This window comes from Podarcis erhardii, assembly GCF_964252035.2.
Source record: "Podarcis erhardii genome assembly, chromosome: Z".
Lineage (NCBI taxonomy): Eukaryota > Metazoa > Chordata > Lepidosauria > Squamata > Lacertidae > Podarcis > Podarcis erhardii.
The window spans coordinates 36,670,430-36,695,669 of NC_138504.1; the positions used below are offsets into that span (position 1 = coordinate 36,670,430).

At 43.8% G+C, this 25,240-nt stretch overlaps 1 protein-coding gene and 1 long non-coding RNA gene across 3 annotated transcripts in view; one reads left to right on the plus strand and one right to left on the minus strand.

The window, feature by feature from the left end:
- On the plus strand, window positions 1–16,532 carry GFI1B (growth factor independent 1B transcriptional repressor). Of its 2 annotated transcripts, none has more exons than XM_081847214.1 (8): window positions 1–492; window positions 3,983–4,369; window positions 9,048–9,179; window positions 9,459–9,620; window positions 11,078–11,328; window positions 12,162–12,299; window positions 13,512–13,677; window positions 14,390–16,532. In XM_081847214.1, exons 3-8 carry the CDS (start codon window positions 9,059–9,061, stop codon window positions 14,566–14,568), a joined length of 1,017 nt encoding a protein of 338 aa, XP_081703340.1. In that variant the 5' UTR covers window positions 1–492; window positions 3,983–4,369; window positions 9,048–9,058; the 3' UTR covers window positions 14,569–16,532. The 2 variants fall into 2 exon arrangements, with proteins under 2 accessions (XP_081703340.1, XP_081703341.1); XM_081847215.1 differs by having other exon boundaries at window positions 4,173–4,369.
- LOC309333649 overlaps window positions 12,288–25,240 on the minus strand; it is a 15,914-nt gene continuing 2,961 nt past the window's right edge. The window contains exons 3-4 of the long non-coding RNA XR_014152638.1: window positions 24,953–25,041; window positions 12,288–12,395 (exon numbers count right to left, since the gene is read on the minus strand). This is a non-coding gene — a long non-coding RNA (uncharacterized lncRNA). The remainder of the gene's footprint in view (window positions 12,396–24,952; window positions 25,042–25,240) is intronic.

Sequence of the window (25,240 nt, forward strand, 5' to 3'; positions counted from 1 at the left end):
TTAAGGGTGCAGAGCAAGGTCCATTGAGCTCATTTGCATCTACTTCAGAGTAAGAGCAGTTTCCTTTATTTTCATGGAATCCTGAAAGTCCTTACCTAGGTTTAAATGTCACTGAATTTAGAAGGGGTTGGTTCAAAGTTGGCATAGTTAGGTATGAACGGCCCCTCTTGCTGCTGTATCTCTCTTCCCTGAGAGAGGGAAATGTCAAGGCTGTGAAAGAGATGCAGCAGCAAGAGAGAGACAGAGGTGGATGACAGAAAAGGCCCTGAAACCTGTCAGGCACCTCTCTCAAGGCTGTGGCCTTGGTACCTCATCAGTGCGTCAGGTGTGTAATGTGCTGATTGGCCACAGTGGTAACAGTGATGCAACAGGACTCTTCTTATGTTCTTATCCCAGAGCATGGGTAGGCACACTAAGGTCCGGGGTCTGGATGCAGCCCAATCACCTTTTCAATCTAGCCCACGGACGGTCCAGGAATCAGTGTGTTTTTACGTGAGTAGAATGCGTCCTTTTATTTAAAATGCACCTCTGGGTTATTTGTGGGGCCTGTCTGGTGTTTTTACATGAGCAGAATGTGTGCTTTTATTTAAAATGCATCTCTGAGTTATTTGTGGGCATAGAAATTCGTTCATTTATTTATTTTTTCAAAATACAGTCCGGCCCACCACATGGTCTGAGGGACGGTGGACCAGCCCATGGCTGAAAAAGGTTGCTGACCCCTGTCCTAGAGGATCATATGTAACATGAGAGAATCCTACCTCTTCTAGGTTATGGGGGGCATTGAAGGTGATGTGTCTGAGGGCTGAGGGCCACAATCAATCAATAATCAATCAATGGAGACATTGCACACACTTTTGTAAATCAAGAAAATCTTTAATAAAATAATAATACAGTGGTACCTCGGGTTACATATGCTTCAGGTTACAAACTCCGCTAACCCAGAAATAGTGCTTCAGGTTAAGAACTGTGCTTCAGGATGAGAACAGAAATTGTGCTCCAGCGGCACGGCAGCAGTAGGAGGCCCCATTAGCTAAAGTGGTGCTTCAGGTTAAGAACAGTTTCAGGTTAAGTACAGACCTCTGGAACGAATTAAGTACTTAACCCAAGGTACTGTAATAACAACAATATGAGAAATGTGAAATTTTACGTTCTGTCAGTAGATGGCAGTAGCGACAGCTACTTGATTAAAAACAAAACAAAAAAACCTTAGGTTGTGTTGTATGCATTACCTGTGCCTATCTCTGGTGTTTCAAGCTGAGTCCACATGACATTAGTCACAATCCATATGCATCCAGCAGTTCCTTCAGAAATACTGTTGTTTTATGCATTTACCCCACGAACCCACCTTCCATCCGATTTGTAAACCTGAGCCATGCTTAAGTTGAGGTGCGTAAGTTTCAAACACCCATTGTACATGCCCAGATGACAGCTTTGTTGAATAAAATAAATAAAATTCATTATTATTATTATTATTATTATTATTATTATTATTATTATTATTATCATTATTATAAGAATTTGGGGAGAGGAGGGGTCGCAGGTGTATGGAAAGGATCAGGTAATGTGCATTGGGTGAAGACATCTCCACCCCCTCCACACACACCCCGCCCCCGTGTGTCAAAATGTGACTTGAAAACAAAGCATCTCTACAACAGGCAATAAATGAAGGGGGGGCTGGTTTCAGGCATAAGCCCCTTTTGATCCACACCTAATAAACTTCTAGGACAGGATGGTCCAATGCACAGCTCTCAGGGCCTTTTTTGGTAACCCTTGGCAACATTTGACGTCCTCCACCAGCCCTCCCAGCCCTTGTGCTGCCTTCCCAAAGCCAGGTAAGCGAGGCACTGGGCTTTGGGAAGGAGGTGGAAGGGCTCTAGGACCCTGCCAGAACTTAATGTCTCCTTCCCAAAGCGACAAGGCAGCCTGCAAGTTCCCTGTCAAAGTACTCTTGCAGCCCACTTGCTATGAAAAGTTGGACTACCCTGTTCTAGAGCAAAGCAGCAGCTCTATCTTTTCAAGGCCCTGGGAGTGGGATATAGGAGTTTGTGGGAGCACCATTTGGGAGGGCTTTTCTTTGGCCTTCCTATATGTGTGGTTTTGTTCTTTTAAAATTGTTGCACTTGATGATCAGTCTATTAGGCCATTTTATTGTACAGTGGTACCTTGGGTTAGAAGAGACTCTGGTGGCGCTGTGGGTTAAACCACAGAGCCTAGGACTTGCCAATCAGAAGGTCGGCGGTTCGAATCCCCGTGACGGGGTGAACTCCTGTTGCTCAGTCCCAGCTCCTGCCAACCTAGCAGTTTGAAAGCACGTCAAAGTGCAAGTAGATAAATAGGTAAGCGGTGTTTCCGTGCGCTGTTTTGGTTCTCCAGAAGCGGCTTAGTCATGCCGGCCACATGACCTGGAAGCTGTACGCCGGCTCCCTTGGCCAATAAAGCGAGATGAGCGCCGCAAACCCAGAGTCGGTCACGACTGGACCTAATCGTCAGGGATTTCTTTACCTTTAAAGGTAAAGGTACCCCTGCCCATACGGGCCAGTCTTGACAGACTCTAGGGTTGTGCGCTCATCTCACTCTAGAGGCCGGGAGCCAGCGCTGTCCGCAGACACTTCTGGGTCACGTGGCCAGCGTGACGAAGCTGCTCTGGAGAACCGGCACCAGAGCAGCACACGGAACGCCGTTTACCTTCCCGCTATAAAGCGGTACCTATTTATCTACTTGCACTTAAGGGTGCTTTCAAACTGCTAGGTGGGCAGTTACCTTTACCTTGGGTTAAGTACTTAATTCGTTCCGGAGGTCCATTCTTAACCTGAAACTTCTTAACCTGAAGCACCACTTTAGCTAATGGGGCTTCCTGCTGCCGCCACGCCACTGGAGCACGATTTCTGTTCTCATCCTGAAGCCCCATTAGCTTTTAACCCGAGGTAATATTTCTGCGTTAGCGGAGTCTGTAACCTGAAGCGTATGTAACCTGAAGCGTATGTAACCTGAGGTACCACTGTACTCCATTCTGTATTTTGTTGTTTTAATATGTAGTTCACTGCTTTGGGGGACTTGTGGGGTGTTGAAAAGCAATATATGAATAAATTATTGTAGTGGTAGTAGTAGGTAGTAGTAGTAGTACTAAATCTACTATGTATTTTGGAAAGTTGTTTATTTGTCTGATGGCTATGCATGCAAACACCTCTTAAAAGATCGCAAGCAAATTTGCACAATGGTCCTTGACACTGAGGAGCGGCTTTAAGTCTATACTTAGGTACAATTGGACATTAGAGTGTTTCCCATTTAGAGGGTTCAAAGCACCTGACCCATCCCTCTTTCATAATACCAGAACTTGTGAATATTCAATGAAACTGAATCTTAGACAGATAGCCATGCCTATGTTCTGCTTCCAATCTTCTGAATATCATTGCTGGAAACCACAGGAGGGAAGAAGAAGAAGAAGAAGAAGAAGAAGAAGAAGAAGAAGAAGAAGAGGAGGAGGAGGAGTTTGGATTTGATATCCCGCCTTTCACTCCCCTTCAGGAGTCTCAAAGTGGCTAACATTCTCCTTTCCCTTCCTCCCCCAATCTTCTGAATATCATTGCTGGAATCCACAAGAGGGATGAGTGCTGTTGTCCTGCTTGCAAGTTTCCTACAGGTGCCTGGCTGGCGCCACTGTGAGAACAGGATTCTGAACTAGATGGGGCCACTGGCCTGCTGCGGCAGAGCTCTTATTATGCTCTTCTTATTTCAGTAACCTAACAGCTTTGCAAGGCAGGGTGGTATTATTATAATTCCCCACATTGCTAGTTATGGGGTGGGGGTCTGAGGAAATGGATGGATTTCGTAAAGCCACCCAATAAATTCATCATGACTGACATGAGTTTAACATAAATGCCCTAAGTGAAAAAATAGCAACACTACTTTTCCTTCACAAAGCCCAGCATGTTTTTCAGTTGTGTATGTTTGGGCACATTATATTTTCCTTTGCCATTTCTAGAAAATCAGTATCTTGAAAGAACACTCTACCAAATAAAAAATAAAAAGTCACCAACCGTCTTTGAAAGGGTGTCACTTCGGGGACTTGAGCAACACAATATTCTCTTCAAGGTCATGAAGCCTGGGAGGTTTTGATAAGCAAATACTGTGGAGGGGTTTAGTTCCTCATTGGCTGCCTGGTTCACCACCAGATTTTGACATGAGTATAATCAGATTGAAAAATCAGGGAGGAGAATGAGGTAAAGTGAAGAAGGGGAAGAAAGAGGGAGATGTGTCTAACTTCAGCTGACAGCAAGACTGTGGAAAAGTCATAGAGAAGGAAACTTCACTGTGAGGATCATCCCTGAGGAAAAAAACAAGTCTACTTTCAGCAATTCTGCAATAACAGGTAATTTCCCCCCTTCACTAATAATAATAATAATAATTTTTTAAAGGATTGTATCCAAAGTTTTCCAAGTAGCCCCCTGAAATTAATGGGCCTAAGTCATGTCCATATTTTTCTAAGTAGGACCAACACTGAGTAAGACCTACAGTTCACTTCTAAGAGCTAGGTTAAAGCTTGTATTGATGTAATTGAAACCAAATCTTCTGAAAAGCTGTGCTGGAAGAGGGTTGCAGATAGAAGTTACTATATTTTTTGTTTGGGCAAGCCTATCCAGACATGTAGAAAGCTGACATGTATCTTAATCTAGGTGGGGTTTTTTTTAAGCTTAACCTGTTTTTAACGTGATCTCTCTTTTTTACTGGTAATTATATTATTTTATTATTTTTCTAAACTGCTTTGAGATTTTATTACAACCAAGAGGTGTGTAAATCTTGTGACATTAAATAAATACCAAATTCAATGAGGCTGACTCCCAGGTAAGTGGGGTTACTCTACAATTCTATGATTCTATAATTCTACACTGGGTTAAATCTACCTTCAATTCTACTCAAGAGGAGACCTATTGACATTAATGGGCACAACTAACTTGGGTAACTCTGAGGAGGACTTCATAGGTTCCAAGCCATAGATTTCAATGGGTCCGCCCTGTGTACAGAATTGGTGTAGTATAGAGTTTCAGACTAGAACCTGGGAGAGACCAGGGTTCAAATCCTGCCTTAGCCATTAAGCTCAATAGGTGTGACCTTGGGTCGGTCACTGCCTCCCAGCCTAACCTACCTCACAGGGTTGTTGTGGGGGTCAAATTAAGAGTGGGAGAAGAACTGTGTAGGCTACCTTGAGCAAATTGGAGAAAAGGTGGGAAATAAATGCAATAAATTTAGTTGGGACTTTACCCAACTGTCCCAAGATGTTCCCAGCCAGGGTTAAGCCTTGTTAGCACAGGAGAAATAAGGTTGATCCTTCATTTAAATAAATAACCTAATATCCCTGAGTTTTACTGCTTGGGGAAAAACATGAAATAACAAAATAATTAAGAGAAAGTATTGCAAGGAGTTGGATGTGATGTCCCCCTGGTCCATTCCAACTATACAAATCTATGATTTTATAAGCCATATTACGGAATTATTGGGAAACAATGCTGGACTGCTAGGATGGTACTGGGAAGCCCAATCCCTTCTGACGGTCTCAGGAAATCAGGTAAAGAATTGCAACCCTAACCTACTGTAAATAAATTTGGAAGAGAATTAAGGCTGCACTCCATTAGTCAACAGCTGTGAGTAATTGCCACTGAACAGTTTTCAGTCAGAGGATTTCAGTGCAAAAGGAAACGGTCCTCTCTGCTCATTTTATATTGGTTATAAATTCCATTTTCAGTTCTTGTTTTGTGCATACTGCTTTTAAAACCATTTTAGTTTTAAATATTAAAAAAAACTTTTTTATGATGTGACTGTGTAAATAGCCTTGAGACATATGTGTGAAAGGCAATCTAATAATAATAATAATAATAATAATAATAATAGTTCTCAAACTTTTTTATCTGGGCCATAATTTCAGAATAAATATTTGTTCAAGACACTCCTTTTTTTTAATTGATAAGAAATAAATAGAAAAGCAAAAATAAACAACTCCTGATTTATAACATAGATAACATTGATTTATAACATAGAACACAACTACTTTATAATATTATCATGCGGCACCCAGAAAGTATACAAACTCAATGAGAGGTGTGAGCTTGCAGTATATCATTTTGAAGAAATAGCTATCCATATTCTGCAAATAAAAAAGTTATTTTGATACTATACTAAACTACACTGAAATGTTTAGATGTTTCTTTGATGGTTCTTGAATCTTCCCAGTACACTTGCTCTCCTCTCCTGCCAAACCAGGACTTAGCAACACTAAATTTTGTTGCTTATCATACCATAGATGACCTCCTGTCACCGATAAATTCTCAATTATGTGCTATGATGTTGTAGTATCTTTTCTCTCTCAAAAAACCACACTCGCCCACAATCTGTGCTTCTTGTCTTTCTCACACTTTGGGTGGGGGACAGCCAGAATTGTGAGTTGCTAGGCCAATTGCTAGAGAGGACGAGAAGGTGCCTTTGAGTACCATTGTCTCAGCCTAACCTACCTGACCGGGTTGTTGAGAGGATATAATGGAAGAAGGAGTTGGGGGAAGAAACAACCATGTATGCCACATTGAGATCCTTGGATGAAAGATGAGCTATAAATATAATAAGCACAGTGGTACCTCAGGTTACATATCCTTCAGGTTACATACGCTTCAGGTTACAGACTCTGCTAGCCCAGAAATAGTACCTCGGGTTAAGAACTTTGCTTCAGGATGAGAACAGAAATTGTGCTCCGGCGGCATGGTGGCAGCAGGAGGCCCCATTAGCTAAAGTGGTGCTTCAGGTTAAGAACAGTTCCAGGTTAAAACAGACCTCCAGAATCAATTAAGTACTTAACCCGAGGTACCACTGCATATATTTTTTAAAAAGCCAACAAAAATTAACCAGATGGGGGCTGTTTCAAAATGTTGTATCCCATGTCAATTCCACTCAGAGTAAACCTATGGAAATTAATGGACATGACTGATTTAGGTCTATTCATTCCAGTGGGTCTACTCTGAGTAGAATGCATATTCACACCATACATTGCCAAATTAAGCAGTCATGGCTTCTGGGAGCCGGAGTTTGTTAACTTTCTAAGAGTTGCTAGGAGACCCCATTTCCTGTCCCAGAGCTACCATTCCCAACCCCTCTTCCTAGGAAATTATGGAAATTTTAGGTCTAAGGGGGGAATACAGGCCTCTGTGCAACTCTCAGCACCCTTAACAAACTGCAGCTTGCAGCATTTTGGGGAAGAAGCCACGAGTGTCTGAACTGGTGTAAAAGTGCTTTCAATGTATAATGTGAACGATGTCTAAGTTGGCTACAATCCATATTGACTCAAGGGTAGTCAAAATATCTTTACAGTTAAACAGACCTGGGAGACAGGAGTGGTGGGAGCAGAGACAATCTTGAGAGCCTGGATTGAGTACATATTTCCCAAGGCAAAATATAACATTTGTTTGTACGGTTACTGAACGGAGCAACTGGAGGAGAAAATGCAAACAACCATGCAAATGAGAGACTACTTGATTGCCTTCCAGTATGTTACCTTGAGGTTCTTCCATGGATTATGTTACTTATCACAAGGCAGCTGGGTTTAGCGGGGGGAGAAGAGATTTGCTTGTGCATATTTTATGAAGTATGTGGGAAATAAGAGCTATGCAGTATCCAGGGAGGACATTTGGAACTCCAGAAAAGAGGGCACAGATTTGTATAAACTTTGCATATGGCTAATGTTTATGTACGGATGCAAAATTAGGAATAATTCCTGAAGTTTTCAATAGACAATAATCTCTTGTGCCTAAATTTGTGGCTCATGTACTGTTATTTGGCTCTTTGCACAGAGATTCCTGTAAAGAATTAATCACTCCCTTAATAATAAGTCTCAATCAGGGCATAATTCTGTGACCTTTCTCAAAAAGGATGTTGCAGAGTTGGAAAAGGTTCAGGAAGGGCACTCCTCTGTAAGGAAATATTGCAGCGACTGGGACTCTCTGGTTTGGAAAAAAGGCAAGTAACAGGTGACAGGATGAAAGTTTATAAAAATATGTATGGCAAGGAGAAAGTGGACAGAGAAAAGTTTTTCTCCCTCTCTCATAACACTAGGAATGCAGGGACATCCAAAAAAGCTGAATGTTGGCGGAATCAGAACAGATAAGATAAAGTCCTTCTTCATGCAGTGCATAGTTAGACTATAGAACCTTCTCCCACAGAAGGCAGAGAAGAGCGTTCATTTGGATGGCTGCCCTGTGGAGCAACCTCCGATCAGATGTCAAGGAAATAAGTAACTATCCTACTTTTAAAAGACATCTGAAGGCAGCCCTGTTTAGGGAAGTTTTAAATGTTTAATGCGGTATTGTTTTTTTAAATATTTGATTGGGAGCCGCCCAGAGTGGCTAGGGAAACCTATCCAGATGGGCGAGGTATAAATAATAAATTATTATTATTGTTGTTATTATTATTGTTATTGCTTTTGTTGTTAAACGAGCATCAGACTAGCCACAGTGTCTATGTTCTACTGCCTCTGTCAGAGCCATCATGCCTCTGAATAAAAGTTACTTGGAATCAATCGCAGGAGAGGAAAGTGCTATTGCACACATGTTCACGTTGCAGGCTTGTATTGTCCCCTGGCTAGTTCTTTTTCCCAGGGTTGGTTTTTCATGAGTTCAGGTTGAGCAGATGGGAGGCAACATTAGTAGTAGTAGCAGTAGCAGTAGCAGCAGCAGCAGCAGCAGCAGCAGCAGCAAATAAAATTTGCATAACATTATGGAATGCATCAGGGGCTACTCTGTCACCCATGGCAGTTTATCCACACATGTGGTTTTAATTATGATCAGTGCTTTTTCGGGGGGGGGGGACACACAGGGGTACGCATACCCCTAAGCATTTTGTGAATCTTAGTTTGGCCTCAGTGAGGGGCAGTATTTCAATACAAGTAGGAAAATGAGAGTACCCCAAACATTTTTAAAGAAAAAAAAATATGATGATGATGATGATGATGATAATGTGTCATTCTGGTTTTACTATGTTTTCTCCTATCTTTCTGGATCTGTTTTCCCCAGGTGAACAGAAAATGCCAAGGTCTTTCTTAGTGAAGAGTAAGAAGGCAAACTCTTATCACCAGTACCGAGTTGTGGATGACGGTCTCCTGGTTCCGAAATGGGACCCAGCAACAGTTGTGCCCTCCACTGCAGGTGGGTCAGACAACTCTGGGTCGTCTAGGAACCACGCTGGTTACGCGAAAGCCTCCAGTGTTTAATCATAGCGACACTATATTTATTTGTTTGATTTGTGGGTCACCTTCCAATAATAATAATAATAATAGTAATAACAACAATTATTATTTATATGCCGCCCATCTGACTGGGTTGCCTCAGCTGCTAAGGATTGCAGCTTAGCAGCAGAGCATCCGGTTCCCATGCAGATGGTCTCGAGTTTAATAAATAAAACTATTGCCTGCATTCTGATCACAGTTATTCATGGCCACAACACCCCCAAGGACAGCGAGGCCCTCAGCACTGGTTGCCCACAAGGCCCTGCTCCAAAAGATGGAAATGAACCCAAAGGAGTCAAAGAAGAGTATGTTCTCCCTGCCCAGAGTATGACCAGAACAGTGTCAGGGCCTCCAATATCAGGTGAGCAAGCTGTGGGTCACAGCACTTTATTTGAAGCAGGCTGGGTAAGAATCAGTGCTCTTTTTTTTGGTTTAAAATAAATTGTGTGTGTGTGTGTGTGTGTGTGTGTGTGTGTGTGTGTGTGTTTGTGTGTGTGTGATCAAGAGAGGCTCCCAGAGCAGCAGCCAGATCACTATTTAAAAAGACACAGCACAAAAGGAAAACTGACTGGGAGGAGGAAATAACCAAGCTCAGGGTCAAGTTTCCAGTTCAGCTTGAGTGGAAATCTGAGAAGAGAAAGTGCTGAACTTGCCGGATAGAGTGGCCGTGTGCCCCTTGTCTTCCCTTTGGTATGCAACTCCAGGGTGCAGCTTCCAATATTCGCATACTTAGGCTGCGGTCCTGTACTCACTTGCCTGGGAGAAAGCCCCAGGGAGCTGCAAAGCCTGGGGGTCAGAATGAATCAGTGAATAACAATAACAATAACAATAATTATAATAATTTATTATTTATACCCCGCCCATCTGGCTGGGCCTCCCAAGCCACTCTGGGAAGCCTCCAACAAAATATCAAAATACAGTAATGCATCAAGCCTTAAAAGCTTCCCTAAACAGGGCTGCCTTCAGATGTCTTCTAAAAGTCTGGTAGTTGTTGTTCTCTTTGACATCAGGTGGGAGGGCGTTCCACAGGGCGGGCGCCACTACCGAGAAGGCCCTCTGCCTGGTTCCCTGTAACTTGGCTTCTTGCAGTGAGGAAACCGCCAGAAGGCTCTCAGCACTGGACCTCAGTGTCCGGGTGGAACAATGGGGGTGGAGACGCTCCTTCAGGTAGACTGGACCGAGGCCGGTATGTGATGCTCTGTTTAGCTGTACATCAGCATCGCCCAGTGGTGAAATTTGCACCATTGCTTTTAGGATATGTAGGAAGAAGTATTGATGGGGAAATGAGTTTAAAATAGTCTTTCTGTCCTGCTGAGTTTAAAACAGTCTTTCTGTCCTGCTGATTTAAGCCCTTGCTTTGTACCTTGAGTGTTTTTCCCTGGCTGGAATGTGCCCTTGTTTGCCTCTGTGGAGGATGGAGAGGGTGTATATGCTTCTTTACTCTACAAAGATAAAATTTACATGTATGCAATGCTTTTTTTCTATATAAAAAAGATGTTTAGAAGTACTCTCATTTTGACTCAAGAAAATCACCATTTTATAGTTCAGATCGGGAAAAGTAAATACATTAAATGGACAAAAGTACAAAGATTCACAAAATGTTTAGGGGTATGCGTACCCCCAGGAAAAAAGCAATACACATATGGCTCCTTCCACTTTTGCCTCAGGCCATGCTTGCCACTGGCATGTAGCCCTGGGAAGGTTGCCTAGAAGGGATTGTGACCCTGGGGCTGAAAAAGGCTCCCCACAGCCTTGGAAGGTTCAAAAAAAGTAAATTATGAGCAGGCTGATAATATGATTCATCCTATTTCACCTCAGAGATGCCTGTCCAAGCTCTGAAATCCAAAGACAGTGGCTCAGTTGAAAGTGTGGCCACCTTTTACAAGCCCAATTTTGCTTGGAGTGCCTTCCGTCCTCCATACAGCTACAGGCCAACCTCTTCTACCCTTCTGGAACATTCCGTTAGCCTGTATGAGAGCCACCTCCTCCCAGCCTCAGAGCCACCCCTTGACTACAGCCTGAGATTCTCACCGGACATGGAGACATACCACTGTGTGATCTGTAACAAGGTGAGTTCCCTGTGGACCATCGGTGATAAATCTGTGGCCCTTCTGATGTTGGATTACAACTTCCATCATCCTCGGCCATACCTGCTGGGGCTGATGGGAGTTTATTTAAATATTTTACCCCCACCATTCGGCCAAGAGAGGCTCCCACAGAGGCTTACCGATCATTTATCTAAAAAGACATGACACAAAAGGAAAATGAATTGGGAAGAAGGAGGAAATAACCAAGCTTAGGATCACATTCCCAGTTCCCAGCTCATCTAACGACCATCTGGGCTAGAAAGGTTTGAAGCTGGGCATTTGGAAGGCCAAAAGTTCCCCATTCTGATCTAAGAAAAGGCATTCCCTTCTCTCAAGAGAGAACAAATATAGGGGCCTATTTCATTGTAAGGAGAGAATCCCACAAGGGTGGTTTGTTGTTGTTGTTGTTGTTGTTTGTTTTACATCATTGAAACAAATTGCTCATTTACCAATCTACAGGCTGACCAGATAGGAAGCAAGCAGGCAGCATAGTCTCCATGGACCCAGCTGCCATGATAACCTAGATGATGCAGACATAATTCATGCTGCTGAATGGCTAAAAAAAAAAGTTTAAAAAAATTGCAGGTGTAAAGGAGATCTAATCTAGAGTGGGAACTTGGTATGGTGGATGGAAAAGGGCTTTAACTCTTTGCCTCCTGCTACAGGCTAATGAGACTTGTTGTCCAAAACACCGGTGGGGGTGGGGCTGGAACCATGTTGGGGAAAGCCTGCTCCATGAGAAGGAAAGACAGAAAAGCAGAACATGAGACAGACTGAACTGCCACAGTTCTAAAAACATCTCTTTGCCCTCTCAGATATTTTCTACCCCACATGGACTGGAGGTCCACGTTCGACGATCCCACAGCGGCACACGACCCTTTGCTTGCGACACCTGCGGCAAAACGTTTGGGCACGCTGTGAGTCTGGAGCAACACGCCAACATTCACTCTCAGGTCAGGAGTGAGAGGAGGCAATAATATTCATCCTGTCCCGTGTCTCTCACAATCAGATCTGTTTCCATTCCACTACTGTTTGGCTTCCATGAAAACCTACAACATAAGAACACAATAATCCCTTGTTGGATCAGGCCAATAGCCCATCTAGTTCAGCATCCTTTTCTTACAGTGGCTAACCAGAGACCCCAGTGGTAAGCCCACAAGCAGGATTCAAGCACAAGAGCCCTCTCCCCTCTTGTAAAGGTAAAGGTAAAGGTAAAGGAAAAGGAAAAGGAAAAGGAAAAGGGACCCCTGACCATTAGATCCAGTCGTGACTGACTCTGGGGTTGCGGCGCTCATCTTGCTTTATTGGCCGAGGGAGCCGGCGTATAGCTTCCGGGTCATGTGGCCAGCATGACTAAGCCGCTTCTGGCGAACCAGAGCAGCGCACGGAAACGCCGTTTACCTTCCCACCAGAGCGGTACCTATTTAGCTACTTGCACTTTGACATGCTTTCGAACTGCTAGGTTGGCAGGAGCAGGGAGGCAGGAGCAGGGACCGAACAACGGGAGCTCACCCCGTCATGGGGATTCAAACTGCCGACCTTCTGGTCGGCAATCTCTAGGCTCAGTGGTTTAACCCACAGCGCCACCCGGGTCCCTCTCCCCTCCTGTGGTTTCCAGCAATTGATATTCAGAAGCAGTGCTGCCTTCAACTGCAGAGGCAGAGCATAGCCATCTTGGCTAGTAGTCATCAACAGCCTTACCCTTCATGAATTTATCCAAACCTCTTTTAAAGCCATCTAGGTTGGTAGCCATCTCCTGTGGGAGCAAATTCCATAGTTTAACTATGAGCTGTGTGAAGAAGTTCTTCCTTTTTTTCTGTCCTTGAACTTTAAACGTCTGTCATGTCACCTCTTCCCTGCTTTTTCTCTAAATTAAAAAGTTCCAAATGCAAAAAGTACCTACATTGTTGTTCTCTCGCTAGTCACTATTCACTTGAAACAAGCAAAATTAATTATGTCATTAGTTATGTGATCAATTTCAACCTGAGGAAAACCTGGAAGACATAAACTGGAAATAACATTTACTTAGGTTTTGCAGACTAAAACAACCCCAACAATAGCAAATGCTGCTTGTATTCACTTGCGTGATTTCCAGGGTTGGTGTTTCCCATCTCTGGATAACTGGCCTGACTTTTGGTCTCGATTTCTTGATCTTCTTGTTACAGGAGAGAAGCTTTGCATGCAAAATGTGTGGGAAGACTTTCAAACGCTCTTCCACCCTCTCCACTCACTTGCTGATCCACTCAGACACAAGGCCGTACCCCTGCCAGTACTGCGGGAAACGCTTCCACCAGAAGTCAGACATGAAGAAACACACTTACATCCACACAGGTGAGAGGAGGAGTGCCCCCCCCCCCCGCTGGTGGGATGGGGAGATGCTGGTTCAGCCTATTACACTCGTGTCTATTGCAGATTGTGTCTATTGCACATGCAGGTGCAATACTTGGTTTTTTTCACTTGTTTATTATTATATGTCTAGACCCACCTTTCCTCCAAAGAGCTCAAAGTGGTTTCTCCCCTCCCCAGTTTATGTTCACAACAACCCTGTAAGGTAGGTTTAGGTTGAGACAAAGTAATAGATGACCCAGTGAGCTTCATGGAGAAGTTGGGATTTGAACCCACATCCACAGGTACTGGAAGTTACATTGGAGCCCCTGAGTGCCATGTTGGGGACCTAATGGATACATATAATAATTCCTTTTGACCGCCTTTCTTTGCCATCCAGGAGAGAAGCCAGTTTGGTCTCTCCCTTGCCTTGAAGTTATTCCTGGTATGTAAGCGTAACAGGCTTCCCAGGGACCCTGTAGTGGTTCACCACACCTCTTAGGCCAGTGGGCACCTGTGGAGTTTTGGGAATGTCCTTTTCAAAAATAATTTTATCCATTATAGCTATATTCCAAGGTAAATAGTACCAAGCATCCAGTGTAAGACTTTGGGCTCTTTCCCATTGAGTTACAATTACTGTTCGAGCTCCTAAGACCATACGACTAATTAGAGCTGCTGATATATTTTTACTTCTTGTCGTCTCCTCTTTGCCATCCAGGGGAGAAGCCACACAAATGCCAGGTCTGTGGCAAAGCCTTCAGCCAGAGCTCCAACCTCATTACACACAGCCGCAAGCACACTGGGTTCAAGCCGTTTAGCTGTGAGCTCTGCAGCAAGGGCTTCCAGCGCAAGGTGGATCTGCGGCGACACCGTGAGAGTCAGCATAGCCTCAAGTGAGATGAGGAGAGCAGTCTTCTGAGCTCAGCTAAGGGGAGATGGCTGACATCAGGAGAGATCCTTGCGGAGAGAGGAGAGTGTGCCCAAGATGAATTTCATCCTGTTCTCCATCAAGAGAGAGAGAGAATGAAGGAGCCTAAGGAAGAGCAGCATTGTTCTCCTCCAGAGGGCCCATTGCTTAGGCTCAGTTTCCCCCACCTGTAGATTTTCTTCTCCTTCAAGGGAGGCCTGTCAATGGAGACAGCACTGAGCTAGACAGCTCAACAGCCTTACTTGGTTTGAGGCCCTCTCTGCACTGTACGTTTAAAGCTGTCTTGTACCACGGCTTCTAGGAAACTGTTGTTTGCTAAGGAGGCTGAGAGTAATTTGGAGACTCCCCACTCCTTTCACAGAACTACAATTCCCAGAGTTCCCCTGGATGGCGAATTAGTTGTTAAACCACTCTGGGAATTTTTCCTCCAAAGAATCCTGGGAAGTGTAGTTTGTTAAGGGTGCATAGTGGTAGTATTCCCTTAACAAATCCCAAAGTTAAGAGGGATTGGTTATTCAACCATTCTGGAAACTGTAGCTGTGGGAAGGGAAAATGGATCTCCCAAGTACTCTTACACCCTTAACAAGCTACAGTTCCCATAATTTCTTTGGGGAGGCTATGAAAGTTGAAAGCTGTATGATACAGCTTTAAATCTACAGTGTGGATGGAGCCTGAGTCTGTCCCATATAATCTGCCTGCAAAACAAGTGCTCTGTCACTGAGCTAAGGCCCTTCTGGGATAATTTTTTTATCTGCTGAACTGTCATGGCTTCCTCCAAAGAATCCTAGGAAATGTAGGTTACTGAGAGTAGGACATTTCCTACTACAGTGGTACCTCGGGTTAATAACTTAATTCGTTCTGGAGGTCTGTTGTTAACCTGAAACTGTTCTTAACCTGAAGACCACTTTACCTAATGGGGCCTCCTGCTGCCACTGCGCCGCTGCTGCAGGATTTCTGTTCTCATCCTGAAGCAAAGTTCTTAACCCGAGCTAATATTTCTGGGTTAGCAGAGTCAGTAACCTGAAGCGTATGTAACCCAAAGCGTATGTAACCTGAGGTACCACTGTAGTCTTCCCCAACAGGACTACAGTACCCATGATGCCCTAGGGAGAAGGAACAACAGTTAAAACCACTTTAAGCATGGAACACTGATAGGCTGCATGAAGAAGATTTGCAAAAAAGAAGAGCATAATGGCTAAGCTTGAGCCCCTCCTTGTTGCCCCGCCCCCCCGGCAAAACCTCATCTGCCTTCTCAGAGAACACTGTCAATATGTATTTATGCTTATCTTATTGTATATATTGTTTTGAATGAATCATGCCACCCCTGGTGTTTTTAGCAAAGATGCCTTACACAGCACCTATGAGCACATAGTTACTGGAGGACAAACCTTTGCGTTGAGGTTCTCTGCTCTCTGTTTTGGAGTATTCATATACCCCCAACTCCCCATGCCACTAATATAATTATCATCTGTTTATTTATATGCCATTTCCCCACAAAATTGTGCCCAAGGTGGATCATAACATACCAGCAGAACAAGTATAACAATTCAAAATATATATTAGAAACAACCTATGAGATCGTCTTATCACATGTCCACTTGAATGCTTCGATCAGTGGAATTGCCACTATTACAGGTGCCACATAATACCCATTCCACATTTCTAATAAATCTTTTACTCTGGCAGCACCTATGCTTTGGAGCTCTGCCTATTGATACCAGGCAAGCGCCTGGATTGTACTCTCTTTTGGCACCCGCGAAAAACGATGTTTAGACAAGTCCACCTGGATGCTTAGAAACATGACGCAAGATTGAATCTGTTTTCAGTCTATTGCTATTTTAACTTTTTGAGTGTCTTAAATTATTTTCTTAGTGATAATTCTATTGTTTTATCCTTTTTTGTAAACTGCTTTGAGGTTGTTGTTTTTTATAAGTGGTGTATAAACTGTATGAACTTTATGATACAGTACATAATATCAATAAATGCATTTTTTTAAAAAAATCAATCCATACAAGTTTGTATAAAACAATACAGACAAACCAACCTAACTAAACAGCTTAGAATTAAACAGGAGAGATAATAATGCCTAACACGGAAGTAAAAAGTATAGAAATCAACCACATGATACATTGATTTCCTAGAGTTTGGACCAAAAGCTCAATTTTCAAACTTCCAGGGGCCTCACCCTTTCTATCTCTTGGGGTACTGCAGATACTCCTACATTAGTTCTCAGGGTGGGGAGAGGCCATGTGGGTGCCAACTTGAATAAAATAAGGGGGGGCAGGTAAGCCCCGCTCCACAGAATTGATCACAAGTCGTGGTGCACACACAAACCATGGCCCATCACCTTTGGGGGGACCTGCCCCCTCAAATAATTTATGGGGGGAGAAGGGAGCTCGGCCCCTAGGAATTGGTTCCTATGATCTTGGCTGTCACTCCACACAGAGGCCAATAACATACCCTCCAACATTTCTCTGAAGAAAATAGGGGTGTCCTACCGTGTTGCCCCAGCCACTCTAGCTAGCTTCCCACATATAAAAACATTGTACCACATCCTCCAACATCTTTCTGATGAAAATAGGGACGTCCTAATGAAAAACAGAACATTCTAGGATCAAGTCAGAAATCGGGATGGCTTCTGTAAATTCGGGTCCCTCCCTGGAAAATAGGGACAGTTGGAGGGTCTGCAATAACTTTCATTCCCCATTCTTCTACCAAACAGCATACATTCACGTGAGCTGGGGGGTAAACAGACTTTCTCTCAGATAAGGGTAAGAGGAGATAAATATACCTTTCAAAGAGAGTGTTTTATAAATAAAAATAAATTACTATCTCTAGGAGTGGGAAGTGGGGAACCTGTTGTAAACAGGTTTTTACCTTATGGGGTATCCAAGAGCCTGTATAGAGTCCTTAAGTGGGTTCCCTATCGGTAAGAGAAAATAACAGAGGCCAACCAGAGAATATTGAGAAGCAAAGCAGCTATTAAGCCTGATCTTTTATTACACTGTTGCAACAAGTTCCTCACTCACCCCAAGCAGGAAAGAAGAGGAACCCAGAACAAAGGTGTGCCCGCCCTTATATAGACTTTTTAAATTGCCCACCCTCAAACTCCAGACCCTTCCCAGAAACATCATACCTACATCACAGAAGAGGTGGTCTACAACATAAATCTGAGTGTGTTGTTTATCTCCTGTCTGGCAGGTTACCTGGTTGCATTATCTGGGTTTTGGCCACTCTTTTGTTATTATAACTACTTAATTCCTGAATCCAGGTCCCAGGTTCACCCTATTCACCCCTTAAATGTGCCCTTAAGACAGGATTTGTGAGCACAGAGACAATGGGGAGGTTTTTTCTATTTCTCCCTCATTGCAGAGAAATATTTGGTCAGTTTAGGAGAGTCAAAATGGTTTCAGAACTGTCTTCCTGTACTGTTTCAAACATGTGGTTTATGTATTCATGTACAGTCATACCTCATGTTACGTTTGCTTCATGTTACGTTCTTTCAGGTTGCGTCACGTGGTGACCCGGAAGTACCGGAAAGAGTTACTTCCGGGTTTCACCGCTTGTGCATGCGCAGAAGCGCTGCGCGCTTGCGCAGATACGGTGCTTCGGGTTGCGCTGTTTTCATGTTGTGAACGGGTCTCCGGAACGGATCCCGTTCGCAACCAGAGGTACCACTGTACGTGTTTGCCTTGTACATTTAATTTATATATTTGAGACTTTAAATTCTTATAACAAAGCTGAGGCCACCTGAGAGGCATGACTTAGGTATGGGGGTGTGGCCTGCCTGGGGACAACCTCATGGGTCAGAGGGAGAGGCGTGGACTCTGATGTTTTAAAACAGAAGTCATGACTCCCTTAGTTTTCTTGCTGCCACTCTAAATGAATTAGAATGGAAGGAGAAGCTGGGGAAATAAATACAGGAAGAGGTGGGGAGGGAGAATGTTTTCAGAATACACAGATTCAAAAGCAGGGCTATGTAAGCCAGCCTCATGGCTAGCCAGGTAATGTGAATAACTGATAGTGATGGAAATGTCATTGACGCAAAGCCTTTTGTTTTACAAGATAGGAGAGAAGCCAGGTGTCTGATTTGCTTTTATGGGTATTTACAGATTTACCTGGGGTTTGCAAGGCCATTGCAGTTACATTTACAAAAAGCTTCCTGTGATGTTGGGGAAGGGCAACAGTGTCGTACCTTCGGCGCAGAGGTCCCAGGTTCAATCCCCACCAGATTCAATCCTGACAGCCGCTGCCTGTCATTACAGACAGTACCAAGCTAGACGGACCTAGTGCTTTGACTCTATAAAATTGCATGCAGAAGGTCCCTGGTTCAATCCCCGGCATCTCTGGGTAGGGCTAGAGGAGACCCCTGTCTGAAACTCAGGAGAGCAGCTGCCAGTCAGCGCAGACAAGATTGAGTAGCTCAACCAATGATCTGAGTTGGTAAAAGGCTTCCTATTTAAATCGGTTATTTATCCAGGACTAGAGCAGAGCACCTTTTTATATGCAGAAGGCCCAGGCATCTCCAATCCCCAATGGCATTTCCAGGTAAGGCTAGAGGAGACCCCTTGTCTGAAGCACTGGGGAGTAGCTGCCCATCAGAGTTGACATTACTGAGCTAAAGGAATGTTGGCCTTCCTTAGTATAAGGCAGCTTCCCATGTCCTCCCCTTCCCCCACCGCACAAAATCCTTTTACCTTTCTGGAGATTGCACATTCTTGGTCTTCCTACTCATAATCAGCCCAAGATCTGTTGGTTGAAGACAGCTGGAAGGAAGAATACACAAACGTGCAAACCGCCCCCCCCCCACAGCCCCTCCTGGAAGAACCCTGCAGGGAGTGCTTTGCATGCCCCTAATTTGCTAACCAAAGCAATCCAAATATCCCTCCCCTTCCTCCCCTCAAGCACAGGAATGAAGGTGTTAAGGTGGGGAGGGGTGAAAGATAGGGCAGGAGAGGATACAATCGGGCTTTTCATTCCTCCAGCTTTGTTGAGATTTCGATGTTAGGTTAGTTCCCAATTGACTGGCAGCTAGGATGGCTGCTGAGGCTGGCAGTGTGGCCCAACTGCAGGCGGCAAGTCCACGTACAGTGGTACTTCTGGTTACCTATGCTTCAGTTTACATACGCTTCAGGTTACAGACTCCGCTAACTCAGAAATAGTACCTCGGGTTAAGAACTTTGCTTCAGGATGAGAACAGAAATCACACAGTGGCAGTAGCGGCAGCGCGGCAGCAGTGGGAGGCCCCATTAGCTAAAGTGGTGCTTCAGGTTAAGAACAGTTTCAGGTTAAGAACGGACCTCCGGAACGAATTAAGTACGTAACCAGAGGTACCACTGTACTGGACACCTTCACATCACATGGCTCCTGCCACAAAAAGAGAATATTGGGAACTGTAGTTTGTTAAGGATGCTAGGAATTGTAGCTCTGTGAAGGGGTAACTACTACATAATAATAATTTAAAGAAAGTAGCATTAATAGTCACTGCCTTTCAGCCTAACCAACCCCACAAGGTGCTTGTGGGGATTAAATGAAGATTGGGAGGACCACGCCCACCAACTTTAATTGGGGAAAAAGATGAACTATAAATGTGATAAAATAATGATAATGATAACAATAATTTAAAGACAGTAGTAGTAACAGTCACTGTCTCTCGGCCTGATCTACCTCCCGATGTTGTGGGGATTAAATGAGGGGGAGAACCACACCCACCACCCTTCCTTGGAATATAAATGCAATAAGATAATAAAAAATAAGGATACAAAGAGAGAGATTTTTTTTTTAAAGCAACCTTTGGTTTTATGCCCCTCACCCTGACACAAAGTAAAACACTACTGGAAAACGGGAGCCTGGAAATCTGAGGTTGAGGAGGGCAGCCTGTGGAGCTCAGCTTTGGGGTGATAAGTTTATCAGGGTTTGCCAGCTGCCAACTGCCAAGGCTGTCAAGCAGGCCTGTTAGGGAGGGGGAAGATCTACCAGGGCAAGATAGGTCACCCTAGGCCTTATCAGAGCCCAGTCTCACAACACAGAGATCCAGAAAAGGGCTTTCTCCACCCCACAACAAAAGGCAGATTGGCAAGGCGGAGGACATGGGAACGGAGTGTAGGAGGAGGTAAAAGTCTTCCAAAGTGGGCCCACTATGCAACTGGGGAACTTTGCAAAATGGAAGGCGATGGTGAGAAAATCTGCACGGCAGGCAAACATGGAAAGTCTTGGACGGGAGACACTTAGAGCAGTAGTTATTACAAAAAGACTGGATCCTCTTTAAAGCCTCCTTCATATCATACATTTAAACCACTATGATACCACTATAAACTGTAACCGGGTTCGTGTGAAATTCTGGCAGCTGTAGTTTGTTACGGGGGCAGAGAGTTGTTAGGAGGTGCACACACACACCCATTCCCCTCCCAGAGCAACAATTTGTATATATCCTTTTATTTCCTGTTTCTCTGAATTCCAAAGCATTCAAATTGTTAGCATGGCAAAACATAATACAGGAGAAATAAAATAGGTGGGGGAAGTGAAGTTACAAGGAATCAGGCAGAGGCGCTCACCTTCCTATCTGATGTCAAGGAGATAAATAACTATGCAACTTTTAGAGAACATCTGAAGGCAACTCTGTATATAGGAAAGTTCTTAATGTTTGATGTTTTATTGTTTTTATATCTCTTGGAAGGGGCCCAGTGTGGTTGGGACAACCCAGTCAGATGGGTGGGGTACAAATAATAAAAATTATTATAATTATTATTACTAGTTTTTAACTGAGTTTTGTGTACAGTTTTGCTATGTATGCACCATTCGTTCTGACAAATAAGTTTATAAATCTTTTTTTAAAAAATAGACATAATAAATATGTCTGCATGGACTATGTGTGTTTGCGTGTGTGTCATAGAGCATATCCCATAATTCTTTGCAAAATACACAAACTTGAATACCATGGCAGACTGGCTGATGTGGAAGCTGCTGCTCTCAATAAATGACAAGCCCCCCTCCCCAGCACTTCCTTTTCCATGTCATTTCAAAAACTGGACAGCTTATCTTCCCTCCTAAACTGTTTTCTATTTGGAGCTTTCATTGCATTTTTGGCTGTGGCTGAGGAGCCGGAATCCCCTTCCTTTCTGCTCAGTGCAAACTATCTCTTGGAGCAGAAAGCGTTTTTTTGTCTCTTCATATTTTTAAAGAGCAACATTGCACCACCAAAGCCGAATACAACAGTTCTACAAGTGGTAGCATCCCATAGCCGCCTGTTGACCTACTCACTCCTGTACAACTGAGACATGTGTTTGATAAGTTTAAAGAGTGCAGTAACACATTGGAGAACACACTATTTGCCACCTGAGGGCTGCATTCCTTCCTAATCAACTTTCTAGGGGCCACATAGTGTGAATTTATCCTAATAAACACATTCTTGTAAGCAGTATTGTTTAAAATACACATTTTTGCAGAGAGTTTTTCCTAAAACAATGCATTCATGTACTATGATTTCACAGATCCAGTGGTACCTCAGGTTACATACGCTTCAGGTTACATACGCTTCAGGTTATACACTCCACTAAGCCAGAAATAGTGCTTCAGATTAAGAACTTTGCTTCAGGATAAGAACAGAAATCGGGCTCCGGCGGCACGGCAGCAGCAGGAGGCCCCATTAGCTAAAGTGGTGCTTCAGGTTAAGAACAGTTTCAGGTTAAGTACGGACCTCCGGAACGAATTAAGTACTTAACCCGAGGTACCACTGTACATTAATTTTTACAGACACATTCCACTCGTGTATGCAGATTGTAAACATTGGTTGGTTGGAGAATTGCAATGCAAAATTAGGGTAAGTGTGGATTTCAAAGGTGTTGCATCTCAGTTCCCATATGAAGAAGAAGAAGAGAAGAGTTTGGATTTGATACCCCACCTTTCACTCCCCTTCAGGAGTCTCAAAGCGGCTAACATTCTCCTTTCCCTTCCTCCCCCACAACAAACACTCTGTGAGGTGAGTGGGGCTGAGAGACTTCAGAGAAGTGTGACTGGCCCAAGGTCACCCAGCAGCTGCATGTGGAGGAGCGGAGATGCGAACCCAATTCCCCAGATTACGAGACTACCGCTCTTAACCACTACACCACACTGGCTTCAGAAATGGTTTCAGAAAGTGCAAATTTGAAATATTCACTTTTAAATGTGAACCACATTTACCGTAATTTCTCCCTCATCCCTACCGGTGTGATTTTAATGTCACTTCTGGGACTAATGAGTGGAGCTGCCCTATGTATACAGAAATATAGCCTCAATTGTCCACTCTCTATTGACCTTCTCCTTGGACTACTACATGGGGCTGCCCTTACAGACGGACTGGAGGCTGCAGCTGGTGAATAATGCAATTGCTAGATTGTAAACTGGGTCAGCCTGATGGGACCATATAAAACCAATAATGAAAATATTACTGGGGCTGCCAGTGAACCACCAGACCAAATTCAATGTATTAGTATTAGCATACAAAGCCCCAAATGGCATGGGACCCAAGTACATAAAAGAGACCCTTTTCAAATACCAACCATCTCAGACCCTATGATCATCAGGTGACTTGGTGGTGGTGCCACCATTGGGGGGGCTACCCAGCTGACAAGGCCTTTTCAGTGGTGGGTCCCTGGTTATGGAATGCCCTCCCTTGCAATATGTGCCTTTCTATTTGAAGACATTCCTCTTTATCTAGGCATTTGGTGACTGCAGAGTACTGTTCCTGGTGACTCTGCTATCCTTGGATGGAATAACCTTTATAACCGCAAGTGCTTTCAGAATGTTTTAAACTGAAACTGTTTTTAGATAGTTTTAAATGTAGTGGTTTTAAGAATTATTTCACCTGTTGTGGCAGTGTGTTGTAATGGTTACAGTGTTGGACTAGGGCCTGGGAGACCAGGGTGTGAATCCCCTACTCAGCCGTGAAGCTCATTAGGTGCCCTTGGACCAGTCATTGTCTCTCAGTCTAACCTACCTCATAGGATTGTTGTGAGGACAAAATAGGGAAGGGAAAACAATGTAGGCCACCTTCAGCTTCTTTGAGGAAAAGCTAGTATATAAATAAATAAATAAATAAATAATAAAATTTAGAATGTGTTTTAAAACTGTGTCTCTTTTGTCTGTCACCCTGGGCTTATTGGGGTGGAAGGGTGGGGTATAAATTACAGTAAATTAATAAATAATAAAAGAGAAAATGAAATTGCCCTTTAAAAGATATCCCATAAACTACAAGCAACTAAAGGGCAGAGCTCGAATGAGCATTTTAATAAATATATATGGCATGATTTTATTTCTTACACAAACACGTGAGGAGGCACGTGGTCACTCGGTGCCTTCAGTGTATGCAAATGTCTGGCTCATTTAAGTCTACACAGAACCTTTATTCTCATAGGCGGAGAATACTTTTTTGTTATAAATCTTTATTACTTGTAAAGCGAATCTCTGTATGAGCTAAAACTTTTATTATCCATTTGGAGCTGTGTTGTGTCTTTGTACTTTTGTCCTAGGCTGTGACATTCTATGCTTTAAATCTTTTGACTCTTTATTTTCTTTCTTTTTGTTACATTTGCAAGTCTTTTTGTTAACAATTCAATGATATCTCTATCTATCTATCTATCTATCTATCTATCTATCTATCTATCTATGATGCACTATTTATTTTATGTGCTGTGAAGAAGTTCTCTGCAAATCCCCGCTCTGCCTCCTCAGCTGTCAAGCTGAAATCCTTCTGAGAGCCCTAAACCTACTCTCCACTGAGCCTCAAGGCCACCGTGTTATCGCTCCCTGCCACTTGCCTTTTTGTCCCTTGGATTCTCCGCCCCCGGTGATTCAGCAAAATCTTCTCTGAGGAAAGAAACAGAAGCCCCACATTGAACAAATCACAATGTCAGATTGCCAAGGTGGACGGGAGGAGAGTTGAAATACAAAAAGGGGGCAATTAGGTGGTCAGAACACCATGACTAGCAAGACTTATTAATAATATTGTACAGTGCACACAGGACGTGGGTGGCACTGTGGTCTAAACCACTGAGCCTAAGGCTTGCTGATCGGAAGGTTGGCTGTTCGAATCCCCACGGCGGGGTGAGCTCCCATTGTTCGGTCCCAGCTCCTGCCAACCTAGCAGTTTAAAAGCACGTCAAAGTGAAAGATAAATAGGTACCGCTCCGGCAGCAAGGTAAACGGCGTTTCCGTGGGCTGCTCTGGTTCGCCAGAAGCAGCTTAGTCATGCTGGCCACATGACCCAGAAAAACTCCCTCTGCCAGTAAAGCGAGATGAGCGGCGCAACCCCAGACCGCGATTGGACCTAACAGTCAAGGGTCCCTTTACCTTTACCTTATCGTGCACACAACTTACTCAAGCGGCAGCAAGTTCCAGGGGTTGACTTTTATAACGTTGGTTTCCTTTTGGGTGGGGGAAGAGAGCACTGGAGACTTCTGATGTTTCTGGAAATAAATTGTTCATTTAAGAATGTAAGAAGGTGCCTTACACTGAATCAGGCCATCTGGCTAAGAACTGACTGGAAGTGGCTCTCCAGGATTTCAGGCAGAGAACATTCCCAGCCTGGCCCTGAGCTCCCAGTGAGGATTGAACCTGGGACCTTCTGCATACAAAGCAGATGCTCTGTCACTTGGGTATGGCCTT